Source organism: Oncorhynchus keta, chromosome 36, assembly GCF_023373465.1.
Source record: "Oncorhynchus keta strain PuntledgeMale-10-30-2019 chromosome 36, Oket_V2, whole genome shotgun sequence".
Taxonomy (NCBI): domain Eukaryota; kingdom Metazoa; phylum Chordata; class Actinopteri; order Salmoniformes; family Salmonidae; genus Oncorhynchus; species Oncorhynchus keta.
Window position 1 is genome coordinate 4,816,058 of NC_068456.1, and position 21,577 is coordinate 4,837,634.

General features: G+C 43.9%; 1 protein-coding gene, 2 non-coding genes and 3 pseudogenes across 3 annotated transcripts; 5 read left to right on the forward strand and 1 right to left on the reverse strand.

The window, feature by feature from the left end:
* Window positions 1–430: 430 nt before the first annotated feature.
* Window positions 431–11,367, forward strand: pkd2l1 (polycystic kidney disease 2-like 1). The gene is made up of 15 exons (XM_035753919.1): window positions 431–810; window positions 1,034–1,147; window positions 2,122–2,249; window positions 2,497–2,750; window positions 3,177–3,401; window positions 6,921–7,149; window positions 7,329–7,499; window positions 7,602–7,783; window positions 7,913–8,033; window positions 8,124–8,222; window positions 8,841–8,962; window positions 9,063–9,180; window positions 9,281–9,411; window positions 10,186–10,333; window positions 10,590–11,367. The coding sequence occupies exons 1-15, from the start codon at window positions 525–527 to the stop codon at window positions 10,740–10,742; spliced, it is 2,481 nt and encodes an 826-aa protein (XP_035609812.1). The 5' UTR covers window positions 431–524; the 3' UTR covers window positions 10,743–11,367.
* Window positions 11,368–13,202: 1,835 nt separating this feature from the next.
* On the reverse strand, window positions 13,203–13,274 carry trnap-agg (transfer RNA proline (anticodon AGG)). The gene has a single exon. It is a non-coding gene; the product is annotated as a tRNA-Pro (tRNA).
* An 856-nt stretch (window positions 13,275–14,130) lies between these two features.
* LOC118369946 (uncharacterized) lies at window positions 14,131–14,257 on the forward strand (annotated as a pseudogene).
* Window positions 14,258–14,635: 378 nt separating this feature from the next.
* On the forward strand, window positions 14,636–14,752 carry LOC118369936 (U5 spliceosomal RNA). The gene has a single exon (XR_004822714.1). It is a non-coding gene; the product is annotated as a U5 spliceosomal RNA (small nuclear RNA).
* Window positions 14,753–19,624: 4,872 nt separating this feature from the next.
* Window positions 19,625–19,802, forward strand: LOC118369945 (uncharacterized; annotated as a pseudogene).
* A 339-nt stretch (window positions 19,803–20,141) lies between these two features.
* On the forward strand, window positions 20,142–20,265 carry LOC118369938 (uncharacterized; annotated as a pseudogene).
* The last annotated feature ends 1,312 nt before the right edge of the window (window positions 20,266–21,577 follow it).

A 21,577-nucleotide genomic window follows, 5' to 3' on the forward strand; every position in this document is an offset into this window, starting at 1 on the left:
AATCACTGAAGCTGGAGATTCCCATCTGGTTAAATAAATAAACATCTTATGGAATATGGAAATACTTGAGAGCTACACAGAAACAAACATTAAAAGTGATATATCGGCATTACGCTCACATTTTCTAAGGAAAATTTGTCATTTTTTATTTGACCAATTTTTTATGTCAGTTTGAAGTAACATCATGAAACAAATCATCCCAAAGATTTTCTCAGCACCCCTATTGCCGAAGAAAGTGAACATGAGAAAAGTGCACTATTCTAATAACTCTCTTTTAATAGAAGAATGAGCATTGTGTGTCATGTATTCAATGTTAAACTGGGGAGTTTATTGTGCACAAGAAAGCACCAGCTCCTCCCTCTTCCATGCTTATGTCATCGGCCCTTTAAAGTGATCCCACCGACAGTTGATGGTTAACAAGCTTGCTAGACTGGTCCTGCCTCACTATCATCTTGCTTGAGAACCTACGGCAATATTATCCCATATTGGAGTGTAGAGAGCCAGGTGATCCCAACCAGGCACCAATGCAGCGCCTCAACAACCGGTCGGAGAGTCACCTCAGTGGACAGGTGGAGTGTGAGTTGGACAGCCTGGGGAAGGGTTCCTGGGTGAACCAGGGGTACTGTGGCTCTCCTCCACCCATACCTCGGGCTATCAGCACCGTCTACAACCCTCAGCCTCTGTACCCACAAGGCTCCTTCGACAGCATGTGCAAACTGACAACGCCGAGCCCTTTCCCAACAGAGGTCAAGCCGCAGGAGACAGGTTCCGATAATAAAAAACGCGGTGGATGCTGCTCATTTTTTAAAGGTAGGAATTGGTTCACCACCGTTGGGTTGTTGTTGTATTTTGTATTTGCTTCATTTGAATTATTTTACCTGGCAATGTCATCAAGTTGAAATGATGTACAGACTAATGCTGTGCCGGAAATATTCCCTTCCTTGGCATGTCATGGAAGGAAATGTGTACGGCCTTAAATTAGTATATCTTTTCAGAGTTCTCTGAAATTATGGGATTTTCTTCATTTATGTAGGACTGTGGGGCACGACACTGACTGAGAACACATCGGACAACCGGGAACTGTTTGTTAGGACCACTCTGAGGGAATTACTGGTCTATTTGGTGTTCCTTGTGGACATATGTCTATGTAAGTATGTCAACAATACATGTTTCTTTTTGTTCATGGCTATGTATATTGAGTGAATTCACATTTCAATGTAAGGATATGACTGTATGGTAACATGATCATTTCAAGTCTGCCGCTACTGTACATGTGTCTTAAAAACGGACATTCAAACAATAATTCATTTTTTATGACTAACAGTAATTGTGTTATTTGAGTTACTTAGTAAGTGTTCGGGTACAATTCAGGAACAATAAACGTCGTTGCAGGGATTAGCTTGGCATATTTATGATTTTCTATATAATGTTGTTTTGGAAGTCTGACCTGCCCTTTTTGTTGTGTCAGAGTGTGCCAGGTCATGGGTAAGCAAAGCAAACGTATGATCTGTGCCTTGTACATAGATCTAGTAACGATGCAGACTGGTTGACAATAGGCAACACAGACAGAAAGTATGCCTTATCTGAGTGTAATTGGCATCTAAATGATCACTGTGCCTTTGGCAAACTGAAACCTGTGTAACGTGTTGATTTATCATCAGCCCTTTCAATCTGCTTTAGTGACCTATTATAAAACACCCTCCCCCTCCCTTCTGGCTGAAAGGCATTGTCCAGCGGGACATTACGACTGAAAGGAACACAGACAGAGTGCTCCTGCCTTTCACTGATAAGAGCATGGGGCTTAAGCCATTGTTGCTTTGTCTGCAGCGGATTTACATTGTTTGAAACGACTATTTGCGTCGCCCCAGTGTGCCATCTCTTCAACAAATGACCTGCTCTAATCGGTGCCACTTCGACTTCTGTGACGTGATTTGACTTCTGTGATGTGATTTTCACAAAATGACAAATCTTAAATGAGATGCTCTGGCCCGCGTGTCTGTTTCAGACGTTCCTTATCTTGGACTTTTGAGAGGACAACGTGGTCTGACTGAGCCCTGAGCAAAGTCTGATATTATGAATCCATGGCTGGATATAACAATGTTGCTACATGTTGTCTTTCAGTGACATATGGCATGACCAGCTCCAATACCTACTACTACACTAAAGTCATGACAGACCTGTTTGTGCTTACGCCCAGTGGCAACGGAGTTACGTTTCAGTCCATTAGCAGCATGGCAGACTTCTGGACGGTACGTACCCTCCCTGCTCTAACCCTGCGGAAATATTGAACTGTCTGATATCAACTTGTACCAATACAATCACTTTGATCACGAATAGCACAAATGTGACATAAGTCCATAAGTGACATCAAGATATCAGAAGATAGTAATAATAATACAACATTAAAGGAAATACTAATGCGTTGTTATAAACCAACAAAAATCATAAATGCTTCTACCTGTTCATGCTGTGGCCTACCTACCTCTATTTGAACAGTATGCCCAGGGCCCAATGCTGGACGGCCTCTACTGGACCAAATGGTACAATGACCAGTCCCTACAGAATGGGGACCACTCCTTCATCTACTATGAGAACATGCTGCTCGGGGTACCCAGGATGAGACAGATCAAGGTGATGAACAACTCCTGTAAGGTCCACAAAGACTTCCGCAACGAGATCTCCGGATGCTTTGATGTCTATAATGAGAAGAAGGAGGATGAGGTGGACTTTGGCCTTGTTAACGGAACTGCGTGAGTTCAAATGTTCTTTTCAATGCTTGTTTGTCCTGCCATGGCTGTAGTTGACTCCTATTGCACCATACACTCTTGGAAGAAAAGGTGCCATGTAGAACCTAAAAGGGTTCTTCGGTTGTCCCCATAGGAGAACCCTTTGAAGAACCCTTTTGGGTTCCATGTAGAACCCTTTTCACATAGAACCCAAAAGAGTTCTACCTGAAACCAAAAAGGATTCTCCCTGGACCTAAAAAGGGTTATCCTATGGGGACAGCCGAATAACCCTTTTGGTTCTTTGGCTGTCTCATGGCAAAGTGTTTGTATGTTTATTTTTTTCAGAACAATTTGGGTGTCAATCAAATAGACATTAAGACAACTTTGAAAAGATTGACTGTAGATCTGAAAGGCCTATGATAAAATACATTCTCTCCTCTATGTCTGCAGCTGGCAATACCACAATGAGAAAGAGATAAAGGGTTCGGCCCACTGGGGTCTGCTGACCACGTACAGCGGTGGAGGGTACTACCAGGACCTGAACAGGACCAAGGAGGAGAGTGCTGAGATCCTGATGGAGATGAATAACAACCTGTGGTTGGACCATGGCACCAGGGCCGTGTTCATCGACTTCTCCACTTACAACGCTAACATCAATCTGTTCTGTGTCATCAGGTAGGGAGAACAGACCACTTCACGCAGTAACGCCACTGTAGACTCTCTCACAAGTTCTCATGTATATTGCCTATAGAAAGTCTACACTCCTTGAACTTTTTTTCACATTTTGTTGTGTTACAAAGTGCAAAAAAGTATCCACTCACTACTTACTGCAAGTCGCTCTGGATAAGAGTGGCTGCTAAATGACTCAAATGTAAATGTAAATATATTTAATTGTATTTTTTTGTCATTGATCTACACAAAATACTCCATAATGTCAAAGTGAAAATTAATACAAATGTAAGAACTAAATATAGTAATTGCATAAGTATTCACCCCCTTTGTTGAGGCAAAATGAAATTAAAATTTGGCTTAACAAATCAAACAAGCATTGATAATGACTCACTCTATGTGAAATAGTAGGGGTTTACATTTATAAAAAGTAGAACTACCCCTTCCTCTGTCCCCCATAAAAACAACATATGTCAGGTCTCACAGTCAAGTACTGAATTTGAAGTACAGATTCATTCAACTGTAAAGACAAGGAACATTTTCGAAAACCTTATGAAGAAGGGCAGGGATTGGTAACAATAACAAATCAGACATTGAATATCTCTCTAAGCATGGTCAAGTTAATACTGATGCTGTGGATGATGTATTAAACCACCCAAACACATAAAAGATACAGTCATCCTTCTGAACTGAGCTGCAGGACATGAGGGGAAACTGCTCAGGGATCTCACCATGAGGTCAAATCAAATTGTATTGGTCACATACATGTGTTTAGCAGATGTTATTGCGGGTGTAGCGAAATGCTTGTAAATTGGTGATTTTTAAAACAAGAGAGTTCAGAGTTCAGAGTTCAATGGCTGGGCTGGGATGGGATAAAACTGAGAATGGATCAACAACATTGTAGTGACTTGTAGTGACCTAAATGACTGAGTGAAAAGAATACAAATATACAGAATACAAATATTCCAAAACATGCATACAGTACCTTTGGAAAGTATTCAGACACCTTTACTTTTTGCACATTTTGTTACGTTACAGACTTATTCAAAAATGTATTAAATATATATTTTTCTCATCAATCCACACACAATACCCCATAATAACAAAGCAAAAACAGGTTTATAGAAATATTTGCTAATTTAAAAAACTTTAAAAACAGAAATAGCTTATTTATATAAGTATGTAAGCACCTTTGGCAGTGATTACGGAATCGAGTCTTCTTAGGTTTGACACTACAAGCTTGGCACACCTGTATTTGGGTAGTTTCTCCCATTCTTCTCTGCAGATCCTCTCAAGCTCTGTCAAGTTGGATGGGGAGGTCTCTCCAAGTCCGGGATCTGGCTGGGCCACTCAAGGACATTCAGAGACTTGTCCCAAAGCCACTCCTGCATTATATTTTGCTTAGGGTTGTTGTCCTGTTGGAAGGTGAACCTTCACCCCAATCTGAGGTCCTGAGCACTCTGGAGCAGGTTTTCATCAAGGATCTCTCTGTACTTTGCTCCGTTCATCTTTGCCTCGATCCTGACTAGTCTCCCAGTCCCTGCAGCTGAAAAATATCCCCACAGCATGATGCTGCCACCACCATGCTTCACACGGTAGGGATGGTGCCAGGTTTCCTCCAGACATGACACTTGGCATTCAGGCAAAAGAGTTTCCTCTTTGTTTCATCAGACCATTGTTTCCCATGGTCTGAAAGTCTTTAGGTGCCTTTTGGTAAACTCCAAGTGGGCTGTCATGTGCCTTTTACTGAGGAGTGGCTTCTGTCTGGCCACACTATCATAAAGGCCTGATTGGTGGGGTGCTTCAGAAATGTTTGTCCTTCTGGAAGGTTCTCCCATCTCCACAGAGGAACTTTGGAGCTCTGTCAGAGTGGCCATTGTGGTTCTTGGTTACCTCCCTGACCTGCAGCTCCACCTCCTTCCCACTCTACCATAAAGGCCTGATTGGTGGAGTGCTTCAGAGATGGTTGTCCTTCTGGAAGGGTCTCCCATCTCCACATAGGAACTCTGGAGCTCTGTCAGAGTGGCCATCGGGGTTCTTGGTCACCTCCCTGATTCAGAGCTTCAGAGATGGTTGTCCTTCTGGAAGGTTCTCCCATCTCCACAGAGGAACTCTGGAGCTCTGTCAGAGTGGCCATCGGGGTTCTTGGTCACCTCCCTGATTCAGAGCTTCAGAGATGGTTGTCCTTCTGGAAGGTTCTCCCATCTCCACAGAGGAACTCTGGAGCTCTGTCAGAGTGGCTATCAGGGTTCTTGGTCACCTCCCTGATCTCCCCCGGGCGGCCAGCTCTAGGAAGAGTTTGGGTGGTTCCAAACTTCTTCTATTTAAGAATGTTGGAGGCCACTGTGTTCTTGGGGACCTTCAATGCTGCAGAAATTTCTGCTACTCTTCCCCAGATCTGTGCCTTGACACAATCCTGTATCGGAGCTCTACGGACAATTCCTTCAACCTCATAACTTAGTTTTTGCTCTGACATGCACTGTCAACTGTGGGACCTTATATAGACAGTTGTGTGCCTTTCCAAATAATGTCCAATCAATCAAGTTGTAGAAACATCTCAAGTATGATCAATGAAACATTGATCAGGATGCACCTGAGCACAATTTCGGGTCTCATAGCAAAGGGTCTGAATACTTATGTGAATAAGGTATTTCAATTGTTTATTTTTTATACATTTGCAAAAATGTCTAAAAATCTGTTTTCTCTTTGTCATTATGGGGTATTGTGTGTAGATTGCTGAGGATTATTTTTAAATGTATTTAACCAATTTCAGAATAAGGCTGTATGGTATGGGTATGGGTATGCTTGACATCGGTAAAGACTGGGAAGTTTTTCAGGATGAAAGAAACGTGATGGATCTAAGCACAGGCAAAATCCTAGAGGAAAACCTACTTCAGTCTTCTTTACACCAGACACTGGCAGAGGAATGAAATATCCTAATAAAATACCATACCAAATGCACCTTTCAATAACCTACAACATAAAGCCAAATCTACACTGGCGTTGGTTACCAAGTTAACGTTTTGACTTAAATCTGTTTGAAAATCTATGGCAAGACATGACAATTGCTGTCTGGCCATGATACAGGTGTGAAAATACAGGTTTGAAAAGCTCTTATGAGACTTAAGCAAGAAGACTCACAGCGGTAATCGCTGCCAAAGGTGTTTCTAACGTGTTGACTCAGGGGAGGGAATACTTATCTACTCAAGGTATATTAGTGTTTCATTTTCCATTCAGCATTTTTTTTTTATAAAATTTTTCTTCCACTTTAACTTTACAGAGTATATTGTGTAGATCGTTGACAAAAAAAAGACAATTAAATCTATTTTAAACCCACTTTATAACACAATAAATTGTGAACAAATCCAAAGTGAGTGTAGACTTTCTATAGACACTGTATATGGTGTCCATATAAGGACTGAGTCAGGTGACTTTGGATGTCTTCCGTGGATGTCCAAATATCGACATTATACATGTATTCTTTCACAAATGACCAGTGGTTAAAAGTGATTCCCTTTTCTGCAGGTTATTGGTTGAATTTCCGGCCACTGGTGGAGCGATACCCTCATATCAGATTAGAACGGTGAAGCTGATTCGTTACATCACCTACTGGGACTACTTCATCATTGGCTGTGAGATGGTGTTCTGCCTGTTCATCCTCTACTACATTGTGGAGGAGATCCTTGAGCTCCGAATCCATGGGTTCTCCTACTTCAGCAGTATCTGGAACACTCTGGATGTGGTTGTCATACTGGTGAGAGGACAGGCTGAAACATCATTCTCAATCAAAGCACTCAGTAACAAAAGAATCGCATCAGTCACATATCAATCAGTGGTGGCTGGTGAGCTACATAGCTGAGGAGGATGATTGATGCTGATTTACGAGTTATGATAAACCTAACCTGAACCTCACACAAATCTGTTTTTCCACAGCTTGCCATTGTCGCAATCGTCTTCAATGTTTTTCGCACCATTAAAGTGGACAAATTACTTGGTAAACTCTTAGAACAACCTGGCATTTATGCAGACTTTGAATTTCTTGCATTCTGGCAAACACAATACAACAACATGAATGCAGTGAACTTGTTCTTCGCTTGGATCAAGGTAGATTACTTCTTTCTTCCTCAGAATGTATCAATACTTGAATGCATTTCATGTCATTGTTGACAGTGCCCAAAGTTTGACTCCTTCTGTTCTTGCCTCTAGGTTTTCAAGTACATCAGTTTCAATAAGACTATGACTCAGCTGTCTTCTACTCTGGGCCGCTGTGCCAAAGACATCATGGGATTTGCCATTATGTTCTTCATCGTGTTCTTTGCATACGCTCAGCTTGGCTACTTGCTCTTTGGTACGGAGGTGAAATCCTTCAGCACCTTCGTCAAGTGCATGTAAGAGAGCACCAAAAATAGTTATTTTTCTCATAAATAAATAACAATCCAACACCCACGCAAGAAATTGGCCAGATTTTGAAAACAGTATCGATCAATTACTCTAATTGGTTTCCTTTTTCTCTGTAGCTTTACACAGTTCCGGATTATTCTTGGAGATTTTGATTATGATGCCATTGAACGTGCCAACAGAGTCCTGGGGCCAATCTATTTCGTCACCTATGTGTTCTTTGTCTTCTTTGTGCTGCTTGTGAGTTGAACTGAACAAAATACTTTCTACTAGATTTTCGAAGTGTAAACTACACCTTGCCATCTTATGTTCATGGAATTTCTTCCCTAGAACATGTTTCTGGCTATCATCAACGACACATATTCTGAGGTCAAGGAAGAGCTGTCATCCCAGAAGGATGAGCTTCAGATTACTGACATCATCAAACAGGTAAACAGGTATATATTATACCAATGTAAGATGGCATATGATACAAATCAGAATATAAAATATACACTGAGTATACAAAATACAAAAACATTAAGAACACCTGCTCTTTCCATGACAAACTGGCCAGGGGAATCCAGGTGAAAGCTATGATCCCTTATTGTTGTTAATTCCACTTCAAATCAGTGTAGATGAAGGGGAGGAGACAGGTCAAAGAAGGATTTTTAACCCTTCAGTCAAATGAGACATGGGTTGTGTGTGTGTGCCACTCAGAGGGTGAATGGGCAAGACAAAAAGTGTAAGTGCCTTTGAACAAGGTATGGTAGTAGTGCTAGGTGCACCAGTTTGTGTCAAGAACTGCAACGCTGCTGGATGTGTTTCAAGAATGGTCCACCACCCAAAGGACATCCAGCCAACTTGACACAAATGTGGAAAACATTGCAGTTGACATGGAATGCTTTTGACACCTTGTAGAGTCCATTCCCCTACGAATTGAAGCTGTTCTGAGGGCAAAGGGTGGAGATGCAACTCAACAATGTTACTAATGTTCGCTATACTCAGTGTATATGACATATGCAAAAAAAACAACAACAAAAACATGCATACATTTTTGTGTTTCAGAGCTACATGAAGACCTTTATGAAATTGAAATTGAAAAAGGAGAAGATATCCGATGTTCAGAAAGTACTACGATCTGGCTCAAACCAACTAGAATTCAAAGACTTTAGAGAAACTCTGAAAGAGTAGGTCACTATACTCTCTGACAGAAGAAAAATCCGTAGTCATAAATCAATAGCGTTCAGATTCTAGTCTATACTCTCCTCTCTTGTCTTAACCCTACAGGTTGGGACATGCCGACCATGAGATATCTGAAGCTTTCTCCAAATTCGACCATGATGGAAACCAAATTCTAGACCAAGAGGAGCAAGAAAGGATGAAGAGGGAGCTGGAGGAGAAGAGGGTTAGTGGACTTGGCTAAATGAGCAATTTTACCTAACCCCTCTGCTATTCATATGATAAAAGAAATCCATTCGTGCATTTTCTCATGTCATTATCCTCAGGATGCTCTTAGTGCCGAGCTCAACAACCTTGGAAAAAACTATGGGAATGGATCTCTGGAGAAATCCACGATGGATATAGATGAGCATGGCAAGCCAAGTAACACTCTGGTGGAGCAAGAGGACTTCCAGAGGTGTGTTGAAGATTTGCATTGAGTATAACGCAGGGTAATCTCGGCTCCCAGAACAAAATCAGATAGGCTATCAAGAGAGACTAAGCTCAGGAAACTGATACCATTTACAAAGATGGACACTTTGTAAAAAAATATGTCCAAACAAACATCTACGTACGTGCACCATGAATGACTCCCAATTGGCTTGTGTCATATGAGATCCACAACCTTTTTTATAATCTTATGAAACATCAAGAGCTGGTTACATACTGAGGTCGAGATGTAAACTGTACATGCATTGTAGTTGTCAGACAACAATTATCTTTAAAATGAGACTCTAGAAATACACTACATGAACGGAATAATGTGGACACCTGCTCGTCAAACATCTAATTTCAAAATCATTGGCATTAATATGGAGTTGGCCTACCTCTTTGCTGCTATAACAACCTTCACTCTTCTGGGAAGGTTTTCCACTAGATGTTGGAACATTGCTGTGGTGTCTTGCTTCCATTCAGCCACAAGAGCTCCCCAGTAAGGTCATTCTTCTGCCAATGTCTGTCTATGGAGATTGCATGGCTGTGTGCTCAATTTTATACACCTGTCAGCAACGGGTAAGGCTGAAATAGCCAAATCCACTAATTTGAATGAGTGTCCACATACTTTTGTATCTATGGTGCATCAGAGGAAGTAAATATCAAACCACACATCCATGCAGTCATGTCCAGCATTACACCATTTTCATTGTGTACCATCTACTCTAATGGCAATTATTTTTCCTCTATTCCGTCAAAGGTTGGTTAGACAGGTTCTCCAACTAGATCACTCAGTAGCTGCTATCATGACCAAGATGGATATAGTCACGGAGAAACTGGAACTGCAGGAGAGCAACAGGACTAATGGGAAGGAGACAATGGGAAAACCAAGTGTGGCCAAAAACTATGTGAGAATGTTTGGAATTCAATTAAGCTTTCTGTGTTGAGCAAGTTTGATATTCAACTAAGTTTCCTGTTCGGGTATTCGATCAGGTTTTCCGTCTCGAGCATGTTTGGTATTCAATTAGGTTTTCGGTGTTGAACAATCACATTTTCGGTCTTGAACATGTTTGGTATTCAATCAGGTTGTCTGTCATGCATTTTTGGTATTTATTCAATAAAGTTTGCAAGAGTTGACCACTTGTTTACTGTACATTTCCCCAGAACGAAAAATCAGCTTCGGATGGGAATGTTATGGTATATCTGGAAAGAGGGACGAGGGCTGAGATGGCACCCTGGAGATCAACCATTCCTGCAGGAAGTGCCCCCTATGATCGTCCTGGGACAGGCTGGACAATGTCCAACAGCCACATGTGAAGCATATTTAACTGACTTAAAGGCAATGGTGAATGTCTTAACAGGTTATTAACACTTCAATTCATGTTCAAAATTCTGCTATATACTGTACATGTATTCCATTTTAGTCAGAGAGAGGGAGGATAAGTTAATGTAACATGGAACTTTATATATTAATTGTACTGTCCATACATTGTGCTGGGCTTTGTGACTGATGTGTTAATCTTGTTTGTTGTCGATGCCATTTCTAAAAACAATTTTATCTTCTGAGTTTGTGTATAAGACAAAAGTTAAATGTATATGTACAATATTCTATACTATATAAGTACTCCCTCCACCTTGCACCTGACTTAATGTGCATACTTCCTAAATATACAGGAACTTCTAAATTGAGTATAAGTGCTTTAATATTGACAAGCGTCCCTTTGAACATGCAACTAAGACTATTTATCTTTTGACTACTTTATATGTGTTTAAATCTAGAATATTCTTTAAAATGAGATAGGTGTGTATATATATATATATATAGACCTCCTGTAAAGATCTAGACTCGCCTCAATTCAAAGCTGTTGCTCATTGTATCTGTTGTACATAACTACTCAATGAAGTGTCTCTCAATGTTTCTGAATAAAGTCAGATAGTAAGATTGCTTTTCCTTCTTAATCTTTTACCCCGTGAGGGCTAATCATAACACGTTACAACCACTGTTTGACTACTTTTCAGATTACACTATAACAATGTATAGTGTAAGTCATTATAAATGCTTATTTTGATACATGAAAATCTTGACATTTATTCATGAAACTTTACTTTATATGCTTCCTTTCTTTACAATTGCTTTTCTGTTTTCCCAACTCAATCCATCTCTTGCCCAATATAGTCTTTAAAGAAAATATATATTTGTTCCTTCTTCAATTCCAAAACACTTAATTACTTAATCACCCGTCAGCCATATTGGCACTCCCAAAAAAGAAGCAGTCCTCCATAGGACTTAATGGAATTCTACAATATTTCAATTAAATGTTTCAAGGACATCAAAAATTGGACATCCAGAGTGCATCAAACATGATTTAGAGCTTGTTTATGGAAAAGTGCTTATTTCTGTATTTCCATGTTGCAACTTGCTGAAAACTGTCCACAATGTTCATTTAATCTCAAATAGACAGCACAGCAAAAATTGGACATCCAGAGTGCATCAAACATGATTTAGAGCTTGTTTATGGAAAAGTGCTTATTTCTGCATTTCAATGTTGCAACTTGCTGAAAACAGTCTACAGTGTTTTCATAACATCTCGAATAAACATAACAAAAACATTTTTTCATCCAGAGTGCATCAAACATGATTTAGAGCTTGTTTATGGAAAAGTGCTTATTTCTGTATTTCCATGTTGCAACTTGCTGAAAACTGTCCACAATGTTTCATTTAATCTCAAATAGACAGCACAGCAAAAATTGGACATCCAGAGTGCATCAAACATGATTTAGAGCTTGTTTATGGAAAAGTGCTTATTTTATTTTTTACCTTTATTTAACCAGGCAAGTCAGTTAAGAACACATTCTTATTTTCAATGACGGCCCGGGAACAGTGGGTTAACTGCCTGTTCAGGGGCAGAACGTCAGCTCGGGGGTTTGAACTCGCAACCTTCCGGTTACTAGTCCAACGCTCTAACCACTAGGCTACGCTGCCGCCCCATTTATGCGTTTCAATGTTGCAACTTGCTGAAAACAGTCTACAGTGTTTTCATAACATCTCGAATAAACATAACAAAAACATTTTATTATCCAGAGTGCATCAAACATGGGACTCGTCTAAAGTCAGAACGTCTATGTGCAAACTTCTGTTTGTAAAATCCAAAATCTTTGGGCTACAAACTAATGTGACCCCACTTGTCACAATGTTCTCCGATTTCACATATGTTCCCCACAAGTGTCACAGGACTAATCTGAAGGTAACCGGAACTGATTCAAATTATAGATTATTTAACCTGGGACCTCTCGCAACCTAATCCATAATCATACACCTATACCAACGATCCGTTTGGTCAAAGAATTTTCACTTTCCACAAAAAAGACGGTCAAGAGATGAGTCGATGTCTCCATGTTGCTACTGAGCTGCATATAGCAGTGATGGTATAGTGGTGAGCATAGCTGCCTTCCAAGCAGTTGACCCGGTTTTGATTCCTGGGCAATGCAGAGCATGAGGAATTCATTCCTTTTAGGGGCTGGATGTCATTTCAAGTGTATTACATTTGAATCATTATACTTGTTCGTGGGACGTCAGAATTGCTCCAACATTCTGCAGGTTATCTAAAATAATAAATGTTGTGCGACGTTGAACCAACAAGTGCATATGAAAATTGATTTGCAGTCCATCGCCTAAACCATTCAGCCACCTTGTCCTGCGCCCCAAGAGGTGATAGTTGGCGTTCCGACCAGTGACCCAAGATCTGCCTGTCTGAGCTTGTTAAAGGATCTGCAAAAGGGCTCATCCGGGATTTGAACCCGGGACATCTCGCACCCTACGCGAGAATCATACCCCTAGACCAACGAGCCTAATATACCCAATTTTTTTGTTGTTGCTCTCTGCAGCAATGATAGTGAAGATATCGATTGACGTGTCCACGGTGCTTGGAACGGATTGAACATTATGTGAGTGTTTTGTGATATACTTTTGAGCATAACAGTCTTCCAAACTGTTGACCAGGCTTCAGTTTAAATCTTCTGTAGTTCATTTGCTGTGTCGCTCACATTCTGTCTTCTTCAGTCGTGACAGAAAACTGGTGACGAGTGTTGACAAATGAATAAAGAGCAAAATGAGAGATCAAAGAGAAAATGAAAAACTAAGACGTCAAAAAGAATGGAACTCATTTATTTTGAGTCAAATGACGCAAAGGTACATGAATCAAAGTAAATGCATGTAAAAAATACCCATTCAAATTGATCAGTTTTCAACTAGAGAGATTGTGACGCATCGTATCTGTCTCAATCCTCCATAACTGCTTAATGTTACACCTCCATATCTGCAGTGGAAGATGGTGGACCTAGAGTGGTGTTTGTCAAACCATGAGACATACCTATGATCGGTCTTCTCACAAAAACGTCTCTAGCTTCAGTACAGTTTGACCTACAGATTCGTATGACCACTCTCTGGAAAGGGGAGACCCTCACGAACACGGTGGTATTCTCATCCTCCACAAGTGTCAGGGGACTCGTCTGAAGTCAGAACGTCTATGTGCCAACTTCTGTTTGTAAAATCCAAAATCTTTGGGCTACAAACTAATGTTACCCCACTTGTCACAATGTTCTCCGATTTGCCCTGCGTTCCCCACAAGTGTCACAGGACTAATCTGAAGGTAACCGGAACTGATTCAAATGATAGATTATTTAACCTGGGACCTCTCGCAACCTAATCCATAATCATATTAAACTACATATTAAATGGATTTTTCGAACAGGGAGTCGGAAATGGGGCTTGCTCCGTCCGCTCCACGCATCGACCCCGTATTTGCAGTACCTCCGGGAACGGTGCAACACTTTTCTCCCATTGTCAAGGAAAAATAGTCATTCACAAAGCTATGTAAACAGCTAGCTAGCTAGCAGAAGAAGAGAAGGAAAGAAACATTCGAACTGAAAGAAAGGCGAAGCGCTCTTCAATGGGGTCCCCCGTTTCCCGCCATTTTAGTTTAAAAAAATAATTTTTAAAAAATTGGGCCAGGATTGTGTGTGTGTGTGTGTTTGTCTCTCTCTGTCTCTCTCTGTCTCGCTCTGTCTCTCTCTGTCGCTGTGTCTCTGTGTCACTGACCTTCTCTTTATCCACAGCCCTCGAAAACTTGGAAGAGTGGGTTCCGGGAGCACCCGCGGGAACCGGACTAGAGTGCACAGAGTGTGTCTCGGCCCGACCTCTGACTTGCATACGACTCTGGTTTCTCTTCATTACGCACAAGCCTTTCGCCTTTTACTAAAGACTTCCGTGGAGAGGAACACTTACGAGTTCAACGTATTTTTGGAGGGGCTTTGCTTCTTGCAGAGCCCGCTATCTTGTTTCAAGAGAAATTGACAGAGGTGGGCCAGGATAGTGACTTAAAGACACATTAGCGACTTTTTCCAAAAAACACCTGCCTGTCTGTCTGTCGCCGGGGAAACGGTGGGTGGGGAGGGAGGAGCCGGCTTTTGCCAACCCACTAAGTTATGTCGAGACCCCCGGGGGCCCAGCTGTTGCAGGGTTCCATTTGTGGGTTATCGCTTCTCTGCCTTTTTGGCTCAGATCAAGCTTGGTACCGAGGTGCCCCAGAGCTCGCTGAGTCAAAAGGTCGAACTTGGAGGGCGGTAATAGTTTTTTGGGGGGGTTATTTTTGTATAAATATTTTCTTGGCTATTTTGGGTTTTCTTCTTTTCTGTTTTTGGAGGAGTTTAGAGAGCCAGGTCCTTGCGGAGATGGCGCAGGACAGTTCATCACGGTCGGTTCCTACGATTGGGCTGGCTAAGACGGTGCGATTCTCTTGGAGGGAAAAAGAGATGGAGCCTTGGGGGAGAGAAACCTTCGGGAGGAACATCCTAATGGGGCACCTTAAATTGAAGGTTAAAGATGTTCTCTGCCTTCAGGGGAACCCAATGGAGAAGGGGTTTGATGTAACCTTATATTTGGAAGAAAAGCACAATGAGATTATGAAGACTGTGACGGAAGGGAAAGAAGAAGGACCCCTGTGTCATTACGCGGTGACCAGCCTGGCAAGGAACAACTTCAGGGTGGTCACCGTAACCATGTACAATCCGCACGTGAAGGATGAAGAAGTGAGGGCCTTTCTGGGGAGGTACATGGACAATGTCTCCTCAGCGAGGTGCCTCGGGGACTCCCTGGGTTTCTTGAACGGGAAGAGAGGCTTCCAGGCGTTACTCAGGGAGTCCCCGAAGAGTGTGGATGGCTACCTCCATCCTCCGGCAATGTTCTCCCTGGGGGCTGACAGGTGGACGTTGTATTATGCCCATCAGCCCCCGTTCCGCCATACCCTGGCCTCGTGCAGCACCAAGAAGTGTCGGTTTTGTGGGTCAGAAGAGCACGAGGCCAAGGATTGTGACGAGCCCAAGGCTTGCCGCGGGTGTGGATCAAGAACACACCTGTGGCGTGATTGCCCGGCTCGTCACAGGTCATACGCGTCTGCAGCTGGGGGGGGGGGGGATGGGGGAGGAAAGAAAGGACGCGTGCGGATTGTACGGATGGCACAGGGGAAAAGCCGGCAAGGGAAGAGGATGGGAAGAAGGAAGAGGCGAGAAAAAAGACGAGTGAAGATGGAAACAAGGAAAAAGAAGGAGAGAAGAAAAAGAAGGCGGAAGAACGGGAAGGAGCGGAGAAGAGGGAGAGTGGGACAGTGGTGCGAGAAGGAGTGGAAGAGGGAATGGTGACAGTGACGGGGACGGAGGGAGGTGTGGAGGTTGGAGATGGGGGGAAGGAGTGGGGGGACAGCCTGCCAAGCTTCCTCGAGGAAGAGACAAGGGAATTGGTGGAGGAGTTAGCGGGGAAGGGACGTTGTGTCTCCCCGCTACCTCCTTCACCAAAGAAGAAAGGGACGAAGAGGGGGAGGTTGGCAGGAAGTGAGAGGGAGGGGGTGTGGAGGGGGAGGGGGGGCTAAGAGAGTGGCGGGGGGGTACATTGGCCTCCCTGTTTGCCTCAGCCCCTTACATTTTGGTGGAGGATGACTCCAGTGAGGGGTCTGTGGGCTGTTTGCTAGAGGGATCCCAACTCCTGTTTGAGGAGATGGGGTCCCCTACATACAGCCCCGAGGCAAACAGGGAGGGGGGGGTGGTGGGGGGTGGTGGGGAACCCAACACACTGCCTGCATCATGGGTTGGGGAGATGGAGGAGGACGGGGGAGCGTCAGGAGTGGAGAGGACGTCCCCGCCGGTGGAGATGGACCAGGGGAGCATCAGGTGAGTCTCCTGTTTTTTGTTTGGTTTGGGTTTATTTGTTGAGGGTTTGTTTGTTTGTAAATAATTAAATAAATATTTCTGTTAAATTGTTTAGTTTAAATATAAGGGGGTTGAGGGATGTTATTAAAAGGAGGGCGGTGTTTAATTTTTTAGAGGGTGTGGGGTTTGATTCCTGTTTTTTACAGGAGGTTCACCTGAGGGATGGTGGGGATGTGTGTAGATTTAGGAGGGAGTGGGATAAGGGGGAATCCTTTTGGGGCATAGGAGGGGTGCACTCAACAGGAGTAGGGATTTTGTGTGGGAAAAGAGAGGTTAAGGTAGAGAGCACTTTTGTTGTAATGCAGGGTAGAGTATTGGGGATAGATGTGAAGTATAGAGAAGTTAGATATAGGTTAATTGGGGTGTATGGACCACAGGTGGTGGCAGACAGGAGGGAGATGGTGGACTGTCTGGCGCCCCTGTGTGTTACAAACAGGCACTTGGCGATAGGAGGGGATTTTATAATATAGATTTAGGGGTAGGTGGTGATAGTAGTGCAGGCGCCATCACTGGGCTAATGGCTTGCCATGGTCTGGTTGATGGTGGCCTGCACACTACTCCGGCAATGGTCGGTCCTACATGGCGCAACTCCAGGGGGGTTACGGCCTCCGGTCCATGTGCGAGGGGGTGTTAGAGTGGTGGGATTTAGTTAAGGTGAGGATTAGGGCTTTTATAATAGGATATTGTAGAAGGAAAAAAAGGGAGGAGAGGAGGGAGGTGGATCGTATCCAAAGGTTAATTGAACTCGAGTACGAGACAGGCAACCTCGGCGGGTCGATTGACTGGGAGAGATTCGCAGCCCTAAAGGCGCAGCTCAGGGAGCTGCAGGAGCAGAGGGCTCGAGCTTTCCTGGAGCGTGCGCATAGTGGCTTTCTAGAACATAATGAGACTTGTTCCGCTATGTTCTTTAAGTCGGTAAGGTAATGCATGGCGTTAGGGAAGGAAATGGGAGTGTAGTAAGTAAACCAGAGGAGATGGTCAGGGTGACAACTGATAATTTCCGAGGTTTATTTAAGGGTGTGAAGTTTTTTACAAAATTTTGACATTTTTGACTTTTGATTTCCTATGAAATCATATTGAAAATGGACAAAACATATGACTTATGCGCATGTAAAAAAAAAAAATATATATATGATAATAAAATTGGACAAAAGTATATTCATTCAGTTCTTACACATGTGTAATTGACAAAAAAAATCGAAAGAATTTCGAAAAACGGTCCAGAAAGCACTTTTTTAAGGGGTGAGAAGTTTTTGACCAAAAAATCTTTTTTTTTTGCTTTTGGATGTTGACTTGGGTTACATTTCCAATATGAAAAACCAAGGTGGAGCGGATTCGCCACCTGTTGGATTTTTAAAGTGTTACAACTGGCAATTGCCATATGGCATTTGCAATACACTTTGGATGAATCAACGCCGAATTGGGTGGTATTGGATAATGTGTATATGGTTTGTCCGATGCCAATGATTTCCCATTCATTTTTGTCCAATACAGGGGGGTATTCCCTTACCATCATTGGGGATTTCACCAGAGCGTCGGGGGCAGTTCTGAATCATGCAAAGTCTTCCGTTAAGTTTTTCGGAAGATGGCGCGGTTGGACGGATGTGCCCGGGGGGGTTATCTCTCTGTGAGGGGGCCCTGAGGATTCTTGGGGTCCATTTTGAGACCTCCGGCTCAGCGACGCTGAACTGGAACATGGGTATCGCAGTGGTACAGAGGAAGCTAGCAATGTGGAAGGCTAGGTATTTGTCTTTTATAGGTAAGGTCCTAAAGGTGGATGTATTGCCATCTCTTTTGTATTTGGCATACATCAACCCATTGCCGGCTTGTCTGAGGAGGCCTCTAGTGAGGCTTGTGTTTCAGTTCATGTGGGGTGGCAGGTACGAGTGGGTCGCCAGGGCACGCATGCTCTGTCCCATCGGGGAGGGAGGTAGGGGGGTACCAAACATACCCCTCAAGCTGGACACAATTTTTGTGTCCTTTTGTGTTGAAGGAACTGGCTCATCCGGTGATACACCCGTCCGGTTACCTCCTGCGGGTGTTCTTCTCGTACCAAGCAAGAAGCGTAATGGTGTGGTCTAACACGGGTCCTGGGGCGCAACAGCTGCCGTGGCACTTTGGCCATGCGGCCAAGTGGCTGCGTGCGCATCCCGAGGTTGAAGTTGCCGGAGTAGGTTTAGACCACAGGCAACTGTACGAGGAGGTCAGGCCGGCAGGGAGTCCTGCGCCCCTAGCGGGCATCTCGGAAGTGGTCTGGGAGGGAGTGCAGGCGCGGGGCCTGGACAACAGGCTCAAGGACCTGAATTGGTTGAGCCTCCACAAGTGTCTGCCGGTACGTTCCACCATGTACCGGCATAGCTTGGCGCAATCCCCCACCTGCCCAAGATCTGCTTGTGGCAGGGAGGAGACTGTGCGCCATTCTTTTTGGGACTGTGCCTTTGCCGGAGTGGTATGGGCTAAGGCACGGGTGTTGATAGGTTTGGTAAGGGGTGATTTTGTGGTGACATGGGCTAGGTCAGAGAGAGGTGTAGGGAGAGTGAGGGGAACAGATGAGCCTCTTTAAACGGGGGCTGTGGGAAGCCAGGCAGAATTTGGTATAGACAGGGAGAGATTGAGGGGGTGGAAGGGATAGTTAGGAGGGTGGAAGGAGATTTAAGAGGGAGGATGAAGAGGGAGGAGAGGAAGTGGGGGAAACATGCGGCACGGGAGAGGTGGAAAGGGGGTTTAGGCCTGGGAGTGTTAGATTGAGATTTATAAAGGGATAGATTAGGGGCGGAGAGATAGGGAAAGGTAATGGGTAGGAATGACGGGGAGGGATGATGCTCCCCTGAGATTTTATTTTGTCGTTCTTTTCGATTGTTAAGTTAAAATACCATGGTTTAATTGTTTGACTAAAAATTTTGAGTTTGTATAATAAGTATGGTTTTTGAACATAATAAATTATTTTTCTAAAAAATGTTGTTTTTTTAAAAATCGGTTCTTATCAGTTTAATATCTTATACGTCCCCCATCGGATTTAAATGGATTTTTCGAACAGGGAGTCGGAAATGGGGCTTGCTCCGTCTGCTCCACGCATCGACCCGGTATTGCAGTACCTCCGGGAATGGTGCAACACTTTTCTCCCGTTGTCAAGGAAAAATACCCATTCACAAAGCTATGTAAACAGCTAGCTAGCAGAAGAAGAGAAGGAAAGAAACATTCAAACTGAAAGAAAGGCGAAGCGCTCTTCAATGGGGTCCCCCGTTTCCCACCATTTAACATAAAAAATTAAAAATTAAAAAATTGGGCCAGGATTGTGTGTGTGTGTTTCTCTCTCTCTCTCTCTCTCTCTCTGTGACCTTCTTTTTATCCACAGCCCTCATAAACTTGGAAGGAAGAGTGGGTTCCGGGAGCACCCGCGGGAACCCGGCATAGAGTGCACAGAGTGTGTCTCGGGCCCCACCTCTGACTTCCATACGACTCTGGTTTCTCTTCATTACGCACAAGCCTTTCGCCTTTTACTAAAGACTTCCGTGGAGAGGAACACTTACGAGTTCAACATATTTTTGCTTCTTGCAGAGCCCGCTATCTTGTTTCAAGAGAAATTGACAGAGGTGGGCCAGGATAGTGACTTAGACACATTAGTGACTTTTTCCAAAAAACACCTGCCTGTCTGTCGCCGGGGAAACGGTGGGTGGGGAGGGAGGAGCCGGCTTTTGCCAACCCGCTAAGTTCTGTCGAGACCCCTGGGGGCCCGGCGGTTGCAGGGTTCCATTTGTGGGTTATCGCTTCTCAGCCTTTTGGCTCAAATCAAGCTTGGTACTGAGGTGCCCCAGAGCCCGCTGAGCCAGAAGGTCGAAGGACTGAGGGCGTTGAGAGTTTTTCTGGAATTTTTCAGAATTTCATAAAACATATTTGACTACAGCCATAAAGATATGGCGGGTAGTGGGAGCACCGGGTCGGTTCCGAGGGCCGGATTAAAGAACACGATAAGGTTCACATGGAAGCAAGAAGGAGAAGTAAGGATGACGAGGGACACCTTCGCCAGGACCGTGTTGATGGGAGCGCTATCTCTGAAGGTCCCAGATGTGATGTGCCTGCAGGGGAACTCAATGGAAGAGGCGTACGATGTAACTTTCTACACTGAAAGTAAGAGTGATGGAGTAATGGAGAAGGTAAAGGAGGCAAAGGGGGAAAGACCTTTGTCCTTTTTCAACATCATGTGCCTGGCAAGAAGGAATTTCAGAACAGTCCATATACATATGTACAATCCACACGTGACGGATATGACGGTGGCAGCCTTTTTGAGTCGCTACTGCGATGTAACATCGGGGGCCAGGTACGTAAAGGACTCGCTGGGCTTCTGGAACGGCCGCCGCCAATTCCAGGTGCTCCTAAGGGAAGATCCGGGTGGGTTTGAGGGCTTTTTGCATCCCCCTGCGGTCTTTACAGTAGGGGCGGATAGAGACATGCTGTTCTATGCACATCAGCCACCTTTCTGCAGGAAATGCAGAGAGTACGGGCATGGAACAGCCTCATGTGGGCTGGTAAAATGCAGGCTTTGCATGTCGGTGGAACATGAGGCCAAAAATTGTACAGCACCAAAAGAATGTCACGGATGTGGCAGTAAACAGCACCTGTTTCGCGAGTGCCCGGCGAGGCAACAAACATATGCGGCAGCGGCTGCTGGGGGAAGACTGGACGGAAGAAAAGGCGTGGAGGAGAAGGGGAGGCCTGGAGAAGGGTACCTAGGTCACAGGCAGCAAGAAAGATGGTGAGTGGGGAACTGGAGGAGCAAGCCAGGTCCTTGACCGCCCCAAATGTCGGGGGCAAAGTCGTTTTGGAGGAGGGCCTTGGTGGAGTTGGAGGTGGTCCCGGAGACCCAGATGTCAACGGGTACTCAATCCATCAGT